Source organism: Dromiciops gliroides, chromosome 2 (genome assembly GCF_019393635.1).
Source record: "Dromiciops gliroides isolate mDroGli1 chromosome 2, mDroGli1.pri, whole genome shotgun sequence".
Taxonomy (NCBI): Eukaryota; Metazoa; Chordata; class Mammalia; order Microbiotheria; family Microbiotheriidae; genus Dromiciops; species Dromiciops gliroides.
The window spans coordinates 165,965,407-165,989,853 of record NC_057862.1 but is presented as its reverse complement, the minus strand read 5'-3'; the positions used below and the strand labels follow the sequence as shown (position 1 = coordinate 165,989,853).

The following is a 24,447-nucleotide window of genomic DNA, read 5'->3' as shown; positions in this document are numbered from 1 at the left end:
ACAATGCACCAGAGAAGCAGAAAAGCTATTTCTAAGTATTTTCACTAAAGAAAATGATATATATGATGTGATAGATTCAGGAAGAAAAAGCAATATAAATGGTTTACTTACCATATAAGGAGAAGGGGCATTATCATCTGAAACACTGTAGAAAGACACTTCAACAGGAAGTGTCATGTGAGTAGGGCAGAAAACTCCACTTGCCCCCACCTCAGCTGTAAAGCCATCAACAGTGCCTAGAGGATCTAAACGATAGTTCAAGACAGATTCCTGTAAAACAAAAGTAATGACCTAAATTAAAGGCAATTTAAATACTCAACTCATTTTCTAACAATGTACTTTGCTGTCTTTTTCTAACTCTCCAGACTTATTTCACATTCTTCCCTTTCACACTTCCTACAATCCAGCCAAATTGTCTTACTAGCTGTTCCTTGAATGTGGCACACCATTCTCCTGTCTCTTTGCCTTTGTTCCTTCCTCACCTCTCAGGAAGACCCATTTTCAAATCTGGCCTCAGATACTTACTAGCTGTTTGATCCTGAACAAGTCCCTTAAACCTGTTTACCTCGGTTTCCTCATCTATAAAATGAGCTGGAGGGGCAGCTAGGTGGTGTAGTGGATAGAGCACTGGCCCTGGAGTCAGGAAGAACTGAGTTCAAATCCAGCCTCAGACACTTAACACTTACTAGCTGTGTGACCCTGGGCAAGTCACTTAACCCCAATTGCCTCACCAAAAAAAAAAAAAAAAGAGCTGGAGAAGGAAATGGCAAATCACTCTAGTATCTTTTCCAAGAAAACTTCAAATGGGCAATTTCTAATCCTCCCAGTTGTTAGTGCTTCTGTTTCCCTCAAAGTACCTTATATTTGCTTAACTGTGTACATATTGTATCCCACAGTAGGATGTAAGGACGTTAAGGAATCCGTTTTGTTTTACATTCCTATCTCCTAGATTGTTGGCACTTTCTGTTCCCTTTTCTGCAACCTGCTCACTGACATCATAGAAACAGAAGAGGGGAGACACAGGACTGGAAGTAGTTTTTTATTTTCTGGTTCATGAATTATCATGGACAGCCTCGTAATGATGAACCTTTTAGTACTTTTTGTACTGGTCCTGAAAAGTGGGGAGGCTGCTGCAGGGAATGATAGGATACAGATAAGAATCTCAGGATGGTTTCTGATCTGTATTGTTGTAAAGAATACCTACAGGCAAAATTACAGATGTAGCTGAATATTTTTGAGTATAACCAGAGCCTAGCACCTTGCATACTGTATATGTTGAATAAAAGCCTAACTGAATTTCTGTATACAAATGCTTTAAGAGGCAGTGTAGTATACTAGTTTTTTGGGTTTGGGGGGGTTGAAATCTGACACACTTGTCAGGCATCAAAGGGAAGTCATTCAACTTCTCTGAGCCCAATGTCCTAATTTGTAAAATGTAGACACAACACTTGCAATGCCTAGAGTTTCGGAGCAGCTAGGTGGCACGGTGGATAGAGCACTGGCCCTGGAGTCAGGAGGACCTGAGTTCAAATCCAGCCTCAGTCACTTAACACTTACTAGTCACTAAACCCCAATTGCCTCACCAAAAAACCAAAACAAAATAAAACAAAAAAGCAATGCCTAGAGTTTGGGTACAAAGTAAAAATGAGATAATGTGTGCAAAGTGTCTTGCAAATCTTGAAATATTTCATGTCAGCTATTGTTATTTTTGTAACTAGATGACTAGTTTTCTTTTTTTGGGGGGGCCTGGGGGTAAGGTGAGGCAATTGGGGTTAAATGACTTGCCCAGGGTCACACAGCTAGTAAGGGTTAAGTGTCTGAGGTCGGATCTGAGCTCTATTTACAACCTAGCCGCCCCGACTAGTTTTCTAAGTAGTGTATACCACTGCAGATCATATCTATTATCCAGAAGAGCTACCTTTCTTCTATAGAAATCCATACAATGCTCCATACTGGATTATAGACTTTTTGACCTTTAAAAAGTGACTGGGGAGGCAGCAAAGTGGTGCAGTGGATAAAGCACCAGCCCTGGGTTCAGGAGGACCTGAGTTCAAATCCAGCCTCAGACACTTGACACTTACTGTGTGGCCCTGGGCAAGTCACTTAACCTTTATTGCTCCACAACACACACACACACACACAGAAGTGACTGGCCTTTGCTTATGCTGTTTACCCTATTTGTGTTGTCTTTCAGCTTCTAGGAAGTCTTACTTGTTCCATGAAGACTTCTCTTACTTTTCTAGGCTACATCAATCTCTTTCACTTCCAGGAAGCTTACTGCATATTAACATGTAAGAGAACCACAATTGGTTTTTATGTACTAATTTTTTTTCTCTAAAACTAAGCTTTTGTATGTTCTGTGGAGGCAATCACTATATTATAGCCTTCTTTATCTCCCACACTAGCTATACAACTCTAGGTACATAATAGGCACTCAAAATTGTTGATTTTTTTTAAACAAGCAACTGAGAGATAAATACCAAAACAAAAATTATCAAATGCATAAAGTGACTTTTCTTGGTTCCTTTTTTGAATTTATCTGCTTTCATTTGCATCATGGTTCTACAGGGTTGGACCAAAAGTCACAATGTTTTAATAACTTTTTGGAAATTGTTTTTCTTTATTTTCTGCCATTTACAAGGTATGATTTTTCATACCTTTTCATACATTTCCTATAAATACTGTATATGATGCTATGATATTGTAAATTAAAAACAAAAAATAAAGGCATTATTAAATATTGAAACCCCTTTATGACTTATGGCCCACCTTGTACAAAGATAATGTTATCTGAATTTGAAATACTGACATGTTAATTTTAAAATCTCCTGATTACAATTCAAGATACCAATCAGTATAAATCTGTAAAACCAAACATAAAAGTTTTTAAGGCAGTATTGACAGGGCTCACTACAGATAATGCTGACCTCGTTAGCTGGTGAATTAATTTGAGCAGTAAGCTTAGACTTTTGATAATGTTTAAATAGGCCAACTTATGGAGAGTAGGTGCACCAGCATGCAACTTGTAAACTATTGTAGCACTATCAGACCTCCCTCTAAGCATCATCATTCCATCAACTGTCTATATTCTCATGAAACTTCCCCGAGCCAATGAACAGACATATCCTAGGGTACAGAGTATAACCAGAGAAACAAAAAATGTCCAAAACCATTATGCAACTAAGAAAATAAAAACCACTTCCAAGCTTCAGAGCTCCTGGAATACTATATAGCTGTAGACCTGACCATTTAAAGCCAGGATTCAATAGGGATGAGAGGGTTTACTTGAACCTGGGCCTAGCTGAGATAGGAAGCACTTGGGTCCTAAGTCAGAAGATGAAAACTTCCCCATAAATTTTTGTAGATCCAGAGTCTCAAATATGGCTAGGACTTGATTAAACTCAAGGGCAATTAGGTTGCAGATATGAAGTTGTCTTTTGCCAGTGTTTTATTAAAGTGAAAGTGAGGTAGGAGATATAAACCTAAAAATGATGACTTCCTGAGGGTCCTGGTGTCCCAGCATTATTTTTTCTGGAAGCCAAGAAAAAATAATCATGTCAGGATCTAGTTCTGAAGATAATTGGGACTTTTAAAGGAGACTGTTCCTGTGAAAAAGCATAAAGAAGCTTTATGAGCAGGTAGAAAGAGCTAACCATTATGTACACTATACCCTAAGATTCTCTAATACCACAGATATGAAAAAAAGTTTTGGAGAAAGTAGGTATCGAATCTAAAAACTCACTCCCATTCTAACAAAAATACAGTGGGGGAACAGAAAGGGTAAGTATTCAGGGGTTCACTTAGAACCCAGAGTCAGGGGGAAGAAACCTCACAAGGAGTATCAAGTATTAAAGATTAGCAGCATTGGGGCAGCTAGGTGGCGCAGTGGATAGAGCACCGGCCCTGGAGTCAGGAGGACCTGAGTTCAAATCCAGCCTCAGACACTTAACACTTACTAGCTGTGTGACCCTGGGCAAGTCACTTAACCCCAATTGCCTCACTAAAAAAAAAAAAAAAAGATTAGCAGCATCAGCAAAATGTGCCACATGTCTGCCTCTCTAGCACTACACAATTACAGCCTGTGGATTTTTCCTTCTCTGGGAGCAGTGGAATTAGTACTACAAATATCAAAGTGCTGGGTTCCAATCTAATCACTAACTACACGTGTGACTTTAGTTAAGAAAGTTAACATCAGTGGGCCTCAATATCCTCATCTATGAGGAGGTTGGACTGGAAGAACTTTAGGCCCCTTTCCAATCTAAACCTATAACATCATGATCTCATGATCTGTGGTGCTGATTCTGATCTCCCCCTCTAGCATGATAAACTAACCCATAACTCCTAATTCCTTTCTTTGCTTTGTACTCTTCAGCATGAGCTGAAACCCAAATTTTATTATTTCTGGTATAGAAACTTAATAGGAATGACCTGAGCCCTTTCCACAGATTAACTACTGGCAAACTAGAAATTATTCTTTCCTTTCAAGCTGACATGTAATCCAACTAGGTTGGTTTGCCTGGAATATTTTGCCAATGGAAGTGAGGTTATAATTCCTAACCCAGGAAGGCTAGGCAACATAGAACCCCACTATTGTGAAAGGACTACACATCTTGTTAGGCTTATTAAGGCTGAGCAGGGAACCACCTTGTGATAATTATCCATGCTTCTGAAAATAAGGTCATGGCTAAGGAAATTTTCTCCTGATTTTGGTTATCAATGCCAGTGTTATTCAGAAAATATTGACCACCTAGTACTATGTGCACAGTGCTATTATAGGTGCTTGGCAGGGAAAAAAAGAACTCTGATTGTCAAAGAGCCTGCATCCTATACTCTTTTCTTCTTTTTGCAACTAAATTCTTAGAAAAAAATTGTCTATAATTATAATCTCCTTTCCTTATCACCCCCTTTCTTCTTCTTTTTTCCTTGTAAAATAAAAGATTTATTGGGAGAGAGGAATAATGGCCAGGGAACAGATCACCATGGTGACTGTCCCACCCCCTTTCTTCTTAAACCCTTATCTGACTTTCCTAGCTCACCATTCAAGTGGAACTGCTTTCACCAAGGTGACCAATGATCTCTTAACTGACAAATCCAACACTCTTTGCTGAATCCTCTTCCTATCTGACATCCCCATGTGAAGTCCTGAAAATGTTGACAAACTCCTCTACCCATATATTCTCTCCCCTTGACTCACATGACATTGCTTTCTCTTGGTTCTTTTCCCACCCGTTTATAACCACTCCATAGTCTCCTCTGCTGGATTATCATACACCTCCTACCCACTAAGAATAAGTGTGTCCTAAGGCTCTTCCATGGGTCCTTTCTTTTCTTCTCTCTCTAAACTCCTGATAATATCACAGGGTCACAGTTTTAGGGCCAGACAAGCCTAACAAAGTCAAGTCCAACACCATCATTTTACAGATGAGGAAACTGAGTCTGACAGGTTCAGTAAACTGCTGACACTAACACAGCTAGCAACTATCTAATGCAGAATTTGAACTCAAGTCTTCTTGACTATTAATCCAATGTTCTAATTTAGGGTCAGCTAGGTTGTACAGTGACCCTTGAAGTTCAGAAGGCTTAAGTTCAAATACAATTGAAGATACCTGCTAGCTGTGTGACCCAGGGAAAATCATTTAACCTGTTAAACTCAGTTTCTCCATATGTAAAAGGAAGATAACATAGCACTTACTTCCTAGGGAAGATCAAATGAAATAATATTTGTAAAGCGCTTTGCAAGACAAATTGCTATGTAAACGCTATTGTTTTTATTATTATAATCATTACCAACTATATCAGATGACTCCTAAGTGTAGATATATCAAAATAGAACTCATATTCTTTCTCCCTACACTTATCCCTCTTCCAAACTATTTATACCTGGCGAGGTCATCGCACCATCCTTTTCAGTTACCCAGATTTGCAATCTCAAAGTCATTCTTGAATTTTCCTTCTTATTCACTTCCCGTTATCCAGTGTCTTACTAAGTCTTACAAATCTCACTTTACAACATCTCCCATGTGTCCCCTTCTCTCTACTCAAAAGAACCACTACTCAACTTCTGGGTCTCTCCTGCCTATATTATTGTAATAGGCTCCTAATAGGTTTAACCTCTCACCTCTCTAATTCATTCTGCAAAAAAGCTACTAAATCAATACTGCTCAGAACCATACCAGACCATGTTATTCTCCTGCTCAGAAATCTTCAGTGGCTTGCTGTCTTCTAGGATAGACCACAAATGCTTCAGTTTGGCATTTAGAATCCACCACAACTTGGCTCTCATTTAACCTTTCCAGATTTATTTCACATTATACCCCATCATACTCTAGCATACTAGCTATTCCTAAATTGTGTTTTATTTTTTATGTTTATAGGTTTTTAAAAGTATTTTTATTTTATTTAAAGCAGACTTTTAAATTTTTTCAGTTTCAAATTCTCTCCCCCTCCCATCCCTTCCCCTACCCAATGAAAAGGCAAGAAAAACAAAACCTACTGTAACATGTATAATCACAAAACAAATTTCTGCATTAGCCATGTTCAAAAAAAGAAAAGAATATAAAGGAAAAGGGGGGAAATATGTCTCAAAAATTTGCACTCTGAATTCATCAGTTCTCTATCTGGAGGTAGATAACATTGTTCATCATAAGTCCTTTGGAATTGTCATGGATCAGTGTGTTGATCAGAGTTACTAATTCTTTCAAAATTGATTCTTTAGCGTTATTATGCTACCACTGTGTAGAATATGCTTCTGATTCTGCTCACTTTACTTTGCATTAGTTCATATAGGTCTTCTCAGGATTTTCTGAAACCATCTACTTCATCATTTCTTATAACAGCATGTCACCATATTTATATACCACAATCATTCTCTAATTGATCGGGACCCTCTCAGTTTTCAATTCTTTGACTCCACAAAAAGATCAGCTATAAATATTCTTGTAAGGATCCTTTTCCTCTTTTTTTTTTCATCTCTTTGGGGTATAGCCTTAGTATTATTATTGCTGGGTCAAAGAGTATGCGGTTTAATAGTCTTCTGGTATAATTCCAAATTACTTTCCAGAATGGCTATAGTAGTTCACAGCTCCATCAAGAGTACATTAGTGGGGGCGGCTAGGTGGCGCAGTGGATAAAGTACTGGCCCTGGATTCAGGAGTTCCTGAGTTCAAATCTGGCCTCAGACCCTTGACACTTACTAGCTGTGTGACCCTGCGCAAGTCACTTAACCCCAAATGCCTCACTAAAAAAAAAAAAAAAAAGAGTACATTAGTGGGGCAGCTAGGTGGCACAGTGCATAGAGCACCAGCCCTGGATTCAGGAGTACCTGAGTTCAAATCCGGCCTCAGACACTTAACACTTACTAGCTGTGTGACCCTGCGCAAGTCACTTAACCCCAAATGCCTCGCTTAAAAAAAAAAAGAGTACATTAGTGTGTCTGTTTTTCCACATTCCTTCCAGCCTTTATCATTTTCCTTTTATTTCATCTTAGCCAATCTGATGACTATAAGGTGGTATCTCAGTTTTTAAATTAACAATTCTCTAATTATTAGTTATTAAGTGCATTTTTTCATAAAGCTATTAATAGCTTTTGTTGGTAGCAATTACTCTTATAAACCATAAATTTGACTCAATTCTCAATATCTTTTAGAAATGAGAACATTATCAATGAAACTTGCTGAAAAGATTCCCCTCTCCCTTATTTTCCTACTTTTCTTATAATTTTAGCTACACCTGTTTTGTTAGGGCAAACTTTTTAACTTATCCATTTTACCTTTTTATCACTTGTCTGATCATGAACTCTGAAAGATATGACAGGTAATCTCTTTACTGCTCCATTAATTTGCTTATGATATTGTCCCATACATCCATCTACCCACTCATCCATCTGTACCCACTTTGAACTTATCTTGGTATAACTTACATGTATTTTCATAAACTGTTCCCCATGTCTGGAATGCATTTCCTACTAGCCTCCACAACTTGGAATCTCTAGCTTTCTTCAAGCAAGAAGCTCTTCCTGATTCAATGCCTAATTCTTCTCCTCTCCCCCCACCCTAAAGCTACCAAAGTTTCTCATTCTTTTTTTTGTTTGTTTGTTTTTTGTTTTTTTTTTGCAGGGCAATGGGGGTTAAGTGACTTGCCCAGGGTCACACAGCTAGTAAGTGTCAAGTGTCTGAGGCCGTATTTGAACTCAGGTACTCCTGAATCCAGGGCCAGTGCTTTATCCACTGCGCCACCTAGCCGCCCCAAGTTTCTCATTCTTTAACACAAAGTAGAAACAAAGTACAAAGAAAAGGCTTATATAAAGTTCTATTTACTGATAACTAAGCTAAAAATAAAAAAGAAAATCCTTTAAAAAGAAAACTGTTGTGAAAAATTCTAGGAGACAGAGATTATCACACTGAGTTGTCAGTGTAGGGGAGCAGGTAGAAAATGCCAACAGCCACTATTAGGAAAACAAAAGTCCTTTTTAAAAAGGATTGCTATAAATATAAGCTATGGCTAAACTTTGAAACTAAAGTTATTGAAATTTAACAATAACATTATTAAGTCATTCAAATGAAAAGTTAATTTCATTTTACATCTCACTTATGTATAATTAAAATTGCTAGGAGGTTTTTCCACACTAAGTCTTAGCTTGCCATTTTGAAATTTGTACCACTTCTGTTTTATTGCCTGGGGCTAAAGAGAACAAGCTGATGACACCATCAGTATGGCAGTGCCTGAGGACCCCACTGAGGTCAGTCTTGAGCTTTCTTTTTTGTAGGCTTTACATCCCCAGTTTTTTTATATGACTTGGATTGCTGGTCTCACTTTGTACTGTTCTTTCCTTATGTTTACCATTCTGTCTGCCTTCCTCTGGATCTTCTTCAGTTTATCAACATCTTACTTAAATGAACTATGGCAACTTAGATTGGAACACAATAACCCAGATATGGTGTGACAAAAGAAGAACATAGAAGGACTATTACCTTGTTCTTGGAAGGCTATGTGGCTATGCCTTTCTCAATGAAAGCCAGAAATTAGCTTTTTTGGGCTGCCTATTACATCATTTTACCTGGAGTGGAAAGAAATGCTAAGGGAAGCATCTAGGTAAGGGTCCCCAACCAGTCAAGTTCAAAGGTCAGTTTGGTCAATTAGTGGGCAGGGAAGCTCTCAAGAGATCACTTCCTCTATTTCAAAAGAATTTCCTGTACAAAGGATCAACAATGATGGGTAAAGACTCCTCACTTTCCCAGACTTCATTTTCCACCTCTCCCAGTTTCCCCAGATTCATGGTTAGCAATGCCTTCTATCCCCAAAGTGATATGGGAGACTTTGAGGAAATATAAATCAACTCTTTCCCACAGAAAGTTTGGGATCTTGACTCAAATGATATCATTCTGGGAGAAACTTCAGTTCTTAAAAATAAGTCAGACTGCACAGTACCTCGAAATTTCCTAGAAGACTAAGACTTGTTATGGGTGGAGCACTAGAACTCAGAAATGGTTTTCCATGGATATCTGGATCATCTTCAATACTTAAACACTGCTGTGGACTATAAAAGAAAAAACAAAAATCACCCAAAAGTCACATCATTTCAGGTGATTTCATTATATAATTTTCATTACTTTTGTTTAGTTATGGAATTTTCTATGTGGAGAATAAGGAGCTTATTTTGCATGAAATATTATCTCTGATGAAGATACTGAATTTTTTTTTTTTTTAAGGCAATGGGGGTTAAGTGACTTGCCCACAGTCACACAGCTAGTAAGTGTCAAGTGTCTGAGGCTAGATTTGAACTCAGGTACTCCTGAATCCAAGGCCAGTGCTTTAACCACTGCGCCATCTAGCTGCCCCCGAAGATACTGAATTTTGAGGTAGAAATTTAAATTTTTATCTATATGTTAAAACTTTCTACATAATTATGTTATTTCCAAATTATAGGTTTAAAATAACTAGCCTTATATTTGTATAAATTTACATTCAATAAAAAATTCATATAATAATAAATCTAATAACAATAGCATTTTAAAGTTATTATTGATATGTTGATGTAATGGCTAGCTATTCTTTTTTGAACTTCTACTCATATTTATTAGTGAGAATTTTTCATTTTAATATAATTATTAATTCACAATTCTGAATTAAATACTAAAAATCTAACAAGATGACCTAATCTTTATGTGTTTATAAGCAAACACACATATATACACATGCATATACATAATTAAAAACATTTTTCTAAGGATAGGAAGATCTACCCTCAAACCTGCAAGTTGAAAACAGGAAATTCATAAAAGGTGAGGATTATTCTTCTGCCAACTAAGTTCTTTTTGATTTACTTATAAAATGAATTTGGAGGGTCTCAAGTTTTTTAAATAATAAAGATCAAAGTTTTTCTGGCAATCAGGTGAAGCATATGGACCCTCTTCTCAGAATAATGTTTTTTAAATGCATGAAAAAAAATACAAAGAATTATGAAGGAAACTAACTATAAACAAATAATTATCAAAATATTAAAAAAGAAAAAAGTTCACAGAATTCAGGTTAAGAATCCCTGATTTAGATGTTATATAAACTTAGGACATTTAATTCAGCAATTCTGGACTCTGATTCTCTACAGAGAATATGAAAAAAGAATTAGAAAGAAGTCATGGTCCATTTTAAAAACGGTTCATCAGAACACACAGAAGCCATGAAGAGTTCAGGAATTAAACGGAGAAAGATGCATGCTTAACCAAGAAAAAGGGGGAAATCTTTTAATGACTTTTTGTGTAGGAATCATTGGAAAACTTGACCTGATATTACTGTTCTGACCTTCAGTCAAACAATTGTTTGTTCTACATACTCCAAATGTCAATTTGGCAAATCTAGTTAAAGATTATATCTATTTGTACAAAGGTGTCTTCTATTCTAACAAATATGACATCATGAATAATCTAGTTAGGAGGAGATAGAGAACAAAATTGTGGGAGTAATGAATATAAAGTCAGGATCATCCAAATATGTAGGAAAAAAATTCTAAGGATTTGTTGGTGGGAATGAGATGATTGTAAATTCACAAAGATATAAAGTTATAAAAATGTTAGAAGAAAAAGCATACTGGTAGGTGTTAGATATACTTTTCTTACAATTATGATCTACTAGTTTTCTATTATGACCAATGTATAATGGGGCTAACCATCACCTTTATTTCTCTCTGGCAATTCTATAGAAACTAAAATTTATAAAGGATAAATAAAATAAAAATAAATTTATAAAGGAAGACAAATTTTACTTTTCCAGAAAATCCAAGTATTCCTCAGTGTGGAAGTGGCTGAAAAATATTTAATCTGAATTTTTATATATATATATGTAATTAAATGAATTTCAGGGTAAATACCTTCTGGATGACAAATTTTTCAAATGTAGTAAGGAAGTGTCCAGATCAAAGCAGCCTGATTGTGTTTTCCTTTGAGGAACCTAAGATAAGAATAATAATTTGAAATACTAAAAACGAAAAGAAAAACAACCCCCACCCCACCTTCCTTTGGAATAAGAGACTTTCAGAGATGTAAGTTAACATGTTTTTAAAAACAAATAGCCCTTTTTTGAAAGTATTTTCCCCTTACTGTTATTAAAAATTAGACACTATCTATAGTCGGTAGTATTATTCCTGAAGTAATTACTTTAATTTTCTACTGCTGAAAATAAAACTAATTTTAAAAATATTTAAGCTGTTTAATCACAAACTTAAGCCTCTAACCTGAAAATACCTTAGGCAAGAAATAATCAAGTTGAAACATTAAGATACAACAAAAAAATTGTGTAAAGTTTAACTCACTGAACTAGGAAAAAAATAAAACAAGGGAGCTAAAATTATATGACCCTAAACTATCTAAGGATTTAATATAAGTTTCAAAAGCCTTCAGTATCATTTATACCACCATACTTATTAGTAATTATTTTCCCCTATTACACTGGCATTTTGGGACACATCTGTGTAACACTGAGAGAAATTTAAAGTATTTACTCTTATATTTCCCCAAATTAAACATTGTGACATGAATTTCAATTAAGGTTCTTTAAGTTCAAGTTTCAAAAACTTTCCTTATCGTTGAAAAATGCAGTGTGAGTATAAGTAAAGGTGGCAAAGGACTAAAGAAAAGAATTTTAATATAACAGAAAAGCAACAACTAACTCTGGAGGTTAAAAATAAGAAATATCGGGGCAGCTAGGTGGCGCAGTGGATAAGGCACCAGTCTTGGATTCAGGAGGACCTGAGTTCAAACCCAGCCTCAGACACTAGCTGTGTGACCCTGGGCAAGTCACTTAACCCTCATTGCCCTGAAAGAAAAAAAAAAAAGAAATAGCAAGAGTATCCAAAATAGATCGTTGTTTGTCTTATAAATTAACACCTAAATCTGAATGGAGTCAGTTGAGGGCAATCCTGAGATAGAAGGTCCATAGTAATTCAGTGGAACTGAACTTTGAATAAAAATATAGTCATTGAATTTAGAATAATAATCATAGAATTTAGGAATGAAAGTGACCTTAGAGATAATTTAGCCAAACCTCTTTTTATACAAAAGGAAATTCAGGCCCAGAGAGATTAAGTAATTTGCTGAATATAACATCATAGATACTAAGTACAGAGCTAGGATTGAAGCCTGGGTTCTTTGGTAGCAAATTCCAGCGTTTTTCTTACTACACTCACTTGCTTCAACAAAAATCCTGGGAAACCCAATAATCTCCAACAATCTACTTCAGGACATCCTCAGAGGTCCTTATTATCATCAAAGCCTTACTTCACTGACTTTTACCCATAGATTCCTTAAACTCAGAGGTAAATGGCACCCCCACTGTCAAGAGATGAAAAATGTTGATAATCTCTATATTTATATGAATTGGTGGGAAGTTGTAATTGTTTTATAGCACAAGTGTGAAGGGAAATTATTATGCACTTTTTTAAAAAACAATCTATTATAATCAAGACATTCTTTTCTTAAAATGGTCCTGAAAAATCAACATTCACTAATAAATACAGAACTCTGAAGCTTCTTGGTCATTTTCCATGGGGAAAATGTGCGTCTTCTGTGAATTATTTCAAATAGGAAGGCATGTGTCAAGTTTCTTTATATTCTTTTCAACATCAGAAATAATTACAAGTCATTAAACATAGTTTCTAGTCTTATTTTATACAAACAATACCAGAAGTACTGCATATAATCTGGCCAAAATAATGTGCTGATTTCTAAGATAATCCACATTAGGGGCAGCTAGGTGGCACAGTGGATAAAGCACTGGCCTTGGATTCAGGAGGATCTGAGTTCAAATCCGACCTCAGACACTTGACATATATTAGCTGTGTGACCTTGAGCAAGTCACTTAACCCCCACTGCCCCGTTTAAAAAAAAATAGATCCTATACTAAAATAATTCACATTAAATATATACCACCCTAGCTTCCCCTGGTTTCATTCAAATTTGGGTTCAAATCTCATCTACTGAAAGAGGTCTTTCCCAGTTGATTGCCCCTTCTACAAAAACAAACTGGTTCAGACTTCCCTCTGAGATTATATTCCATCTATACTATAGATAGATAGATAGATAGATAGATAGATAGATAGATAGATAGATAGATAGATAGATAGATAGATAGATAGGCAGTATATACATGGTTATTTGCATGTTGTCTCCCTCATCAGAACTTCAGCTCCTTTAGGTCAAGGAACATTTGGGGGGGGGGGCTTACTTTGCTTCTTGCATATTTAGGACAGTGAATGGCACATAGTAAAGTATTTAATAAATACTTTATGACTGATTAATTGGCATGTGTGTTGAAAGCTTCTTAGGCACTTGAGAAGATAGAGGATTTAGATAAAACAAGATACCTTCCCCTCAGGGAGCTTACAATCTAATATGTGATATCTCACATATATACAAAGAAACTATAACTCAATAATTAATTACATCGGAGAGGTGTAAAACAGTGCTATGTGAGACCTAGAGCTGAAGAGTCATTACTTATTTTGGGGAGAAAAAACAAATCAGCAAAGGTATGGAGAAAAGATAGAATTAGAGCTGAGCTTTAAAGGACAGACAGGAATTTGCCAGGCAAAGAGGAAAGGGAGAATATTTAATGTATAGTGGACAATGTGAAAAAATATATATAAAGGTAGGAAATTGCAAGGTGTGTTCAGGAGATGTACAGTAGTCCAGTTTAGCTGAAACACAGAATGCATGGAGTGGTGGGAATGGGAATAAAATTAAATCGGACTAGAAAGGTAGGGGAGCACCATATAGTAGAGGTCCCTGAATGCTAAGTTAACAGATTTTGAGTAGGCAATAATCACTAGAGATTTGAGATGAGTGATATAACCAGGAAGGTGAGCCAATGTATAAAGGAGATGAACATTAAGAATCTGTTGAAAGGGTGAAGGATCAAAAGTAGGAAACCCTGTTACAACTTGATGTCCCTAAAAAGGTATATATAATGCCTACTGAATAAAATTCAATCTATTGTACCTATTTATAGGGAACTAATTCATGCTGACAGCCTGCAAATGACTCAAATGCCTCAGGCAGCTTCATCCAGACCCTACTCAGTTCACAGGCTAATGCAGGATCCTTACAGGTAAATATGATTTGATTAGCCAGAAAAGCTGGGTCAAGAAATGTTTTTTTTTTTAAGGCAATGGGGGTTAAGTGACTTACCCAGGGTCACACAGCTAGTAAGTGTCAAGTGTCTGAGGCCAGATTTGAACTCAGATACTCCTGAAATCCAGGGCTGGTGCTTTAACCACTGCGCCATCTAGCTGCCCCCCCCCTCAAGAAATGTTCTATACTGAATCCTTAAGTGGAAATAATAATGGGTAGTGGCAAATGGTTCAAGAATTAATATTCAATATCATACTTCCCAGCTTGTAGATTAGTAGGAAATCATAAATACTCAGGAGAAAATATACTGCATATGGGGTGACAAAATTAAGAATACAAATTTATTCTTTTGAAAATTATCTTGGGGGCAGCTAGGTGGAGCAGTGGATAAAGCACTGGCCCTGGATTCAGGAAGACCTGAGTTCAGGTCTGGGCTCAGACACTTGACACTTACTTACTGTGTGACCCTGGGCAAGTCACTTAACCCTCACTGCCATGCAAAAACAAAAACAAAAACAAAAAGAAAATTACTTTCTAAGAGCCTGTGTAAATTTTAGAATCACTACTATACCTACTACCAACTTCAAGAGTAACATAATGGGGTTCTTGGGTAATTTGTATATAATTTTGATATTACTGAGTAGTAAGTGGTTGGTACTTCAACATCATTGCTACATGCAGCCCCAACTTGTAAAATGTTCCCTAAAATGTATAAGAAAAATTTGCCAAATTGACATTTGGAGTATGTAGAACAAACAATTGTTTGACTGAAGTCATTATAACATTGCATTCCATAATCTGAGCAGTTCCTGGTACATATGAACTAAGATACGAATACAGTGAAGCCTGCATTTTCTCTTACATTTAAGTGGATGGCAAAAGCTCTCTACCTCTATGTTATGGACAGTACTGATATTAGAAGATACAAAAATCAAAGATTTGGAATCAGAAAGGATATCAGAAACCATCTAGTAAAAGCCTTCATTTTACAGATGAGGAAACTGAAGATGAGAAAGATTAAATGACTTGCCCAAGTTCACATAGGCAGTAAATATCAGAGTCAAGATTTAAACAAGGTCCTCAAAACTTCAATTTCAGTGGTCTTTGACATGAAGAAATGCAACTTAATTAACTAGAGCCATCTCTTGGACCATTAGAAATGTCAATTTGAGTTGCTATTGGTGGACTTCATACTGAACAATGAATAGTTATAATGATAAAAAAAAAAAACAACTCACTTTAAGGTCTATAAAGTGCTTCCTCACCTACTGTGAAGTAGGTATATAAGTTTATTATCATCTCCATTTTACAGAAGAGGAAACTGAGGTTCAGGGGAGCTAAGTGACTTACACATGGTTAAATAGCTAATAAATGTGGGAGCTGGGACTTGAATAAATCTCCTGATTCCAAGTCCAGTACTCTTTCTACTGTGTTAAGCTGCTTCTCACATAGGTGATGATTCTGCAATAAGTAATCAAAGAAATCACTTATTTGTTTTCAATAAGAGTAATATTAGTCTCTGTATGTTAGGATTTCAGGATACTGGCTGCCTGACTAGCTTTTCAACATGTCTCCATATAATTAATTTCTGTAAGCACAGAACCTGCCATATTCTAAGTAGGAACTGTACTGTCCAACCCCACTTTTCAGCCCTGTTTCCCACCCCTACCCGCAACCCTCCTGACTCAAGAAATAAAAATGTATTGAGAATTCCTGGGATAGCTACTACCTGTCCTCCCCACCTTGGAATGAAACCAATTAGAGAGGAAATCACTGGAAATCACACAGTGCTTATAGCCCAGGTCCCCAGCAAAATACACATAGGGGGATTAGAGAAAGGAGCATCTGCCATTTTTCATTTATTCAACAAATTTGGGGAGGTTGATGGGTGGTAGTGGAAGAGAGAAAGTCACATGATGGTGGGGTGGAATATTTGAGAGTGGAATGATACTGTCTATGGCTATCCAGCTTTAACACAAGGCCATTTGTACTCCCAGGTAAGGTATAATAAAAGTAAAAAACATGCAAAAGAGAAACAGACATTCAACATATCAGAACTTTAGTTGTAGAAACTATTCTATACAAAAACTTCATCCCAGAAATCACCAAAGTATACAACTATATGGAACTCAAAAGGATAAAATTCTAGTACAAACTCAAGCAAAATAAAAAACATTCTATCACAACAATGATGGTATACACACACACACACAACACAGACCTCTATCACTTCTCCAAAAGAACCATGGAGGCAAGACTTAGTTGTGTAAATGTGAGTGTGCATGTGTTTGTGTGTATTAAGACTTAAGCTCAGGGGTAGCTAGGTGGCGCAGTGGAGAGCACCGGCCCTGGATTCAGGAGGACCTGAGTTCAAATCCGGTCTCAGACACTTATCACTTACTAGCTGTGTGACCCTGGGCAAGTCACTTAACCCCAACTGCCCTGCAAAACAAACAAACAAACAAACAAAACTTAAGCTCGGGCAGCTAGGTGGTGCAGTGGATAAAGTACCAGCCCTGGATTCAGGAGGACCCGAGTTCAAATCCAGCCTCAGACACTTGACACTTGCTGGCTGTGTGACCCTGGGCAGGTCACTTGACCCTCATTGCTCCACCAGGAAAAAAAAAAGAGAAAGACTAAGCTTGAAGATTTATATCATCTTTCTTTTTTTGGGGGGGGGGCAGGGCAATGAGGGTTACATGACTTGCCCAGGGTCACACAGTTAGTAAGTGTCAAGTAGCTGAGGCCAGATTCAAACTCAGGTCCTCCTAAATCCGGGCCAGTGCTTTATCCACTATGCCACCTAGCTGCCCCCAAAGCTTGAAGATTAACAATCCTAGTCCTCATTTTTTAGGATCTAGGACACTCTATTTTTTTTATGGGGCAATGGGGGGTTAAGTGACTTGCCCAGGGTCACACAGCTAGTAAGTGTCAAGTGTCTGAGGCCAGATTTTAACTCAGGTACTCCTGAATCCAGGGCCAGTGCTTTATCTACTGAGCCACCTAGCTGCCCCTAGACACTCTCTTTAAGTAGCTAAATCGTTTAATACTGGCTTGAGTGTACCTTTTATATTGCTGACTAGGGTAAGCTTTAAGTAAACTCTAAAACATTTAACTTTACTAGAAGTTATGTGTTTACAATTTCCTAAAATGTTCCATTTCCATGGAGAATTTAATTACTTCAGTTAAATCTGGTCTGTATTGGAAAGTAGCATTTTGCAAATGACAAAGTAGAGGGAAACATTGAATGAATTTAAAGTTATTTTGGTCTATATGCTGAATAACAAGCTAGAGGACTTACAGGACTTGAAAGAAGAGGCAATCCAGTTTGAGGATGGAAGGCTTTGGTTGAGGTTCCATCTAATGAATGAAAATTGTGTTTTCTCCAAACACTTGAATGCTTCACTGATATACTTCTCTGTCAGGAAAGAATACTACTTTACTTCAAGTTCAACACAATTGTCAAAAACCCCAGTTTCGAGACTAATTTTTTAGCTATAATGAGGTTTGGTCCAGGGTAGTAAAACTGTATATCTCAATATTATAAGAATTATTATATATATGATTTCCAAAATGTCTTTTTTTTTATAACCATTTAGGGGAGAGGATCCTGAACCAGCTTAAAGTAAAACAAAACAAAACAAAAGAGTCATTATTTTTAGAAACACAATGAAGTAACTTGATATACAATTATTTTACAAAATGAGATTTTTAGACATTCAAATGACTTACTTTTTAAAGTCAATCTAGTTAATTTATTATTCAACCTTAAAAAGGCAGATTTTCACAAGCATAATGTAAAAGAGCCACCATCCAAAGTATACTAGTGCAAACTTTCTTCTTCTCATTCTTTGTCTTGTTCTCATTCTCATTCTCATTCTCTTTCTTCTCCTACTGGACATTTATATAACATTTTATGTTTTACGAAATGTTCTATCATCACTCATTAAAGGATAGAGTAAACTACTGGTTCTTGTGTCAAGTATACATAAATGGTATAGAAATACCCTAATTCTTAGAAACTTAGAGACTTATCACAAATGAAGCCCTAACTGCCAAGTACAAAGAATGGTCTTAATGGATAAAGATATTATAGAAAATTGCAAATGAGGCCAAGGTTCGATTTATAACAGTCATGCTTTTACAAAACAGCGACATAGTGTAAAAGAGAGACATATTTTAGATGTTCAGGATCCTCTCTCCAAATGGCAAAAAGATATTTTGGTAGACATGTAGGAGACATCAGAGTCCTATTTTAAAAAATAAATAAGTAAATAAAGGTCACTCAGTTTAGGATCAGGATAACAAAGAAACAGTTAAGTAGTTGGGTTTTATTGTTGCTGTTGCTGTTGCTGTTGCTGTTTGGTTTTTTGAAGATGAAGGTTTGATTAATAAATACCTCCGAAAGGAAATCTGAGATGAATATGGCTTTTAAATACAAACCAATTCTGACACATTTATGATATTGTTAGGTCAAGAAGGAAAGAATATAAAACCGAAACACCTAGAAATGTGAAATCTAAACTTTAGTCTATAGTTTTGGTCTGTCTGTACCACTGAAATGGAGACATTATTCTGCTAGAGTTAGCAACTTAGTGTGCTAATTTGAGTTTCTTTTTTGGGTACTATCCTTCCTCATTCAATGGTATTGGGTCCTAATGAAGAGTAAGATGAACAGCAACAACAGGGATCATACAACTACATGAAATAAAGCACCTGATTATTTTGTAAGTAGAATCTATTTTTATGACATTGAACCCATAGATCACACATAAGAACACTTGAGATTCTTTTAGGAAAGGAACTGCATAATAAATCTTTTGAAAATTTTTAAAAAATGTAGCAGTTCACAAAGCTTTTTAAACCAGTTTTACTCCTTGACCTGATCTTTACTGTTCACTCAACATAAGCTATTTGTCCTGGGGGAACGATTATTCATGAAACTATAATTAATTACTAATACTAAATTCTACATATAAGGTAAAAAAATTTCTAAACTACACTTATTTTTATGTTTTATAGGACATGTGATTTCATCATGACAGGAAGCTCCTAGTGAGGCCTTCCTGTCAATACAGTGCAGTACCAGGCATTGGGAGACTAGTTAACTTGTCCAATGTCACGTGCCCAGGTACACGTGAGAGGTAGGATTTGAATCTAGATTTTCCTAACTCCATTATGTGCCCGGGGAGGGGGGGCAATGAGGGTTATGTGACTTGCCCAGGGTGACACAGCTAGTAAGTTTCAAGTGTCTGAGGCTGGATTAGAACTCCTGTCTTCCTTAATCCAGGGCCAGTACTTTATCCACTGCACCACCCAGCTGCCCCATGATGCAATGTTTTAAAACAAAAATAATCAGATTTAAGAACTAGGTTTGAATACCTACCAGCACCTCTGTATTTTTCAGTCGTTCACACCTAGAGGAACAGTCTTCTTTAATTTTTCTCTGAGAACAGTTTTGAGATTCTTCATCAACTGGGTCCTCGTTCTCATCCTGTTCTGCTTTGAGTTGGTCTGGCTTACTTTTACATTTGAAACTCTCAGTGTCCTTTTTTGGATAGTTTTCTATGCTAACAAGATGAGTATTTTGTTCACATGCCTTGGAGATTTGGGGGTCTTTGTTTGAGCACGTGAGCTCAGGTTTATGCAGATGACTGGACACAGGCACTGGACCGTCAAGTGCCTTTGAGTTATCTAATTGGTGGATGTGAAAAGAATCTGGATTGCTAGCCTCACTTTGTACTGTTCTTTCCTTATGTTTATTTTTGCATATCTGTTCATCAACACTGCTAGAATTTGAATATTGTTTATCAATTCCATTACTAATTTCTTGATCTTTAAATTGACATCTGGAAAATGCGTTTTCCAACCTGCCTGGTGATTCTAATTTAATTTCTTTGCTGTAAGATGTATTTAAGCAAGACAATAAGTTTGTAGCTTTATTTTGTGTTTGTTGAAATGTGTTTTGGACAGTTTCACTAAGATCTTCCTGGTGTGTATTTCTTCTGATTTGAGTTTTCAAAGGTGTCTTTAATTCATTGCATTTAAAAGAACTAAAAGACTTATCAGTAATTATTATATTTTTGCCTTCACTATTGTCTCCTGACAAGGATAAATCTTTATTCAAGAGGAAATGGAGTTTTCCTTGCTTTTCTTCAACAAGGTTTTGTCTTCATATGAACTCCGAAAAACTTTTGAATGAACAGAATTGGAGTCATTCATGTTGAATGAATGTCTGGGGATATGTGATGCAGATGGGTCACAATGAATCAAGTGCTGGGCAATCCTTGCAATAACTTCTTGTCGTTCTTGAAGTAGAGAGCCTATCAAAGGATTAGTCTCACCACTAGATTGGCGAGAATAAGTATTACTGGAAACATAAGAATCACGATGAGAGTTTTCTGGTCTTAACCTTGTTTTCCCCTCACCAGTGTTTTCTGAGGATGCATATTCTGGGCTAACAAAGGAGCTGTTTTCCTTATTTTTCTTCAATAAATTGTCATTTTCATATGACCTCCGAAATATTTTTGAGTTAAATGAACTGGAATCTTGAATGTTGAATGAACGCCCAGAAACACGTGAAGTGGTTGGATCACAATCAATTAAATGCTGAGCAATCCTTGCAATAACTTCTTGTCGATCCTGAATTAAAGAGCCAATTAAAGGATTGGTTTCTCCTGTAGGCTGCCAAGAACTATGGCTACTAGAAACATTGGGATCACCCCAGGATAATGATTTTAAAGTTCTCATGGATGTCTCAAATGATTTTGCATCTCCTGTAGCATTAAAGCACTGCACATTTGATCGAGATGTCCCATGGTCAGAATCATGAACAACACCTGGATAGAGTTTGAAATTTTTGACAGTTGAATTAAATTCAGGAGCTATAGATTTTTTTGCACGTAACAAACCTTCAGGTACTACAGTCCAAGTTTGCTTGCTACACAGATGTGAAGTGCGCATATTACACTGCTCTACATCCTTGGAATTACAACGTTGATGAGTTTTCAGTTCGTGTTCTTGAATTCTTTTTTCATAAAAATCAATGTTAGTATGAATACTACAGGTCAAGACTGGATAACTAGATTGTCTAGGCAAGGACTGAACACTGACTTTCAAGGCCACATTGTGAGAAACATTGGGAACAGGAAATACATGCTCAGTGGGAGTCTGGGAAAAATTCCACTGTAGGTCAACATCAGCAGCACTGATTCTGAAACAAGATAGATGATAAATGTTAAATCAATATCCATAAAAGTTGCATACTTCTAGTTATTTACCTTGTATCAATATAGCATCTATTATCATAGAGATATACTTTAGATTCATTTAATTCTATGATTTTCTCTGTTGACTAATTTCTGTCTACTGAGTAATCCCTTCCCCGTACTGCTAACATTTTAGTCTACTTAGATGAGCTGGCCTTCTATTTCACTGAAATTAGGTGCTTCAATTGAAATATCCCTTAATTTCCCTCTTCTACTTCTTAAAACTTCCTAGTATTAACATCTGTTCTCACCTTCTTCACCACTGTTTTTCCAGTGAGAAATGTCTCTATTCTTTGCCAAAATGAATCCCTCAACAATTAAAATTACTCCTCTTTCCTATTATTTTACTGCCTTCCCTCTGGCTAACAAAGTACCCTTTCACGCCTACAATGCCTTTGATCTATCTCTTTCCATTAATTCTTTCTTCCTGTATTATAAACATATTCAGATATTTCAAAAGTATTCTCATTTTTTACTTTAATTTCATATCTCTCCTCTTTAATCATCAAATTACTTGAAAAATAAGCATATACCTGATATGCATACTGCCTTACGATCTAAGGTTATAATACCTTGCAATTTGATTTTTATTCCTTCCACTCTCTTTTGTAACAGAAAAAATCATAACTAATTGTTCAATCCAATACCCTTTTCTCAATTCTCATTTTCTTTGACCTACCTACAATATCTGACATAGTTAAGCAAACCTTCTCTTTTTTAGATATGTATTACTTCACTGCATTCCTAGAGATCACTTCTTTTTTTTTTTCTCCTGGCTGCTTCTACTCCTCTCTACACTGTCTTCTCTTTTCCTTTCACAGGCTTGCAGAATCATAAATTTGGGTTTGGAAGGAGCTGCTGAGATTATCCAGCCAATTTTATAACAACTTCATTATATAGGTAAGAAAACTGAGAGACAAAGAGGTAAAGATCACACAGGAAGTAAGAGGTAGAGTCAGAATTTGAATACACATCCTTTTCACTTTGGAGCCAGTAATCTTTCTAGGCAGCTAGGTCACTACCTATTTGCATTGGACAGAGTACTATATACTTGAATGACTGGAATTTGATTGCTGTCTCAGACACTTCCTAGCTGTCTGGTCCCTGCAAATCACTTAGTCTTTATTTGCCTCAATTTCCTTACCTGTAAAAAAGGGTGGGGAGGCTAGGTGGTGAAGTGGATAAAGCACTGGCCGATTCAGGAGGACCTGAGTTCAAATCCAGCCTTGGACACTTAACACTTACTAACTCTGTGACTGAGCAAATCACTTAACCCCCATTGCCCCACAAAAAAAAGGGGGGGGATAATAAAAGTACCCCCATACCATCTGAGTCATTTAAGGTATAAGTGTGCCTCAAAGACAGAGATTTTGGTGTCATGGACCCCTTTGGAAGTCTGGTGAAGCCTATGAACCTCCTCACAAAATGTTTTTAAATGCATAAAATAAAATATATAAGATTACAAAGAAAACCAATTTATTGAAATATGGTTATCAGAATATAAAATAAACAAGAGTATAGACCCCAAATTAAGAACTGCCCAAGCTCTGTTTTAAGACCTCTTTCTCTTTTGGTCACCTCATTCACTCCCACAGCTTCAATTATAACCATTATGAAGGTGACTTTCTAAATATATTTTTCCAACCCTGCCTGACTTATCTTCCTGAATTCACTATTTCTCTCAGTGATAATGCTTTTCATTCAGTTTCCCAAGTTCAAAACCCTGGTGTTCTCTTTGACTCTTTGCTTTCCTCATCTCCCAGATCCAATCCCTGGTCCACCTTTCAATTTGGTAAATCTCAGCTGAAATCAGACAATACTGCTTACATCTCTATCAACTTAACATATATTAATCTGAGTATATGCCTTACATTCATATAAGACTATAAGCTCTATTAGGACAAGGGATGTGTCTTAAGTCTCAACTAATCTTTATAATTCACTTAGTATTTAGTACAGTGCTTTACACACATTAATATTTATCAGTTCTCAGAATGTTAGGATTAAGAAGCAAAAATTAGACATTATTAAATACATTTATTTTACCAAAACGGAAACAAGCAAAATAAGTAATTGACATGTCTAATATTAAAGAGATAGTAAATTAATTGACATGGTTAATGTCAAAGAGCTAGTAAATAAACATTTATTGTTGTTTTAGAGATGAAAAGCATGCCATTCCGATAAAACAACATAAAAAACATGATGAGTAGTGAGTGCCAGGGATGGGGGAAGATTTATGAGAATTCGTAAAGACATTTTATTTACTACAAAGTATATGTGGACTTGGGGCAGCTAGGTGGCACAGTGGATAGAGTACTGGGCCTGTGGTCAGGAGACTCATCTTCATGCCTTCAAATCTGGCCTCAGCCACTTCCTAACTGTGTGGCCCTGGGCAAGTCATTTAACTCTCTTTGCCTTAGTTCCCTCATCTCTGAATGAGATAGAGAAGTAAATGGCAAACCACTTCAGTATCTTTGCCAAGAAAACCCTAAATGGGGTCACAAAGAGTCAGACAGGACTGAAACTACTGGACAACAACAATATCTGGGCTCAGGTCT

General features: G+C 36.5%; 1 protein-coding gene across 1 annotated transcript in view; it reads right to left on the bottom strand.

Annotated features, from left to right (window-relative positions):
* Positions 1-24,447, bottom strand: part of FAM214A (family with sequence similarity 214 member A) — a 101,122-nt gene that overhangs the window by 14,586 nt on the left and 62,089 nt on the right. The window contains 6 exon segments of the mRNA XM_043982269.1: positions 112-270; positions 9,427-9,535; positions 11,363-11,442; positions 17,920-18,036; positions 20,005-20,744; positions 20,747-21,831. Of these exon segments, the coding sequence (XP_043838204.1) occupies positions 112-270; positions 9,427-9,535; positions 11,363-11,442; positions 17,920-18,036; positions 20,005-20,744; positions 20,747-21,831 (2,290 nt within the window).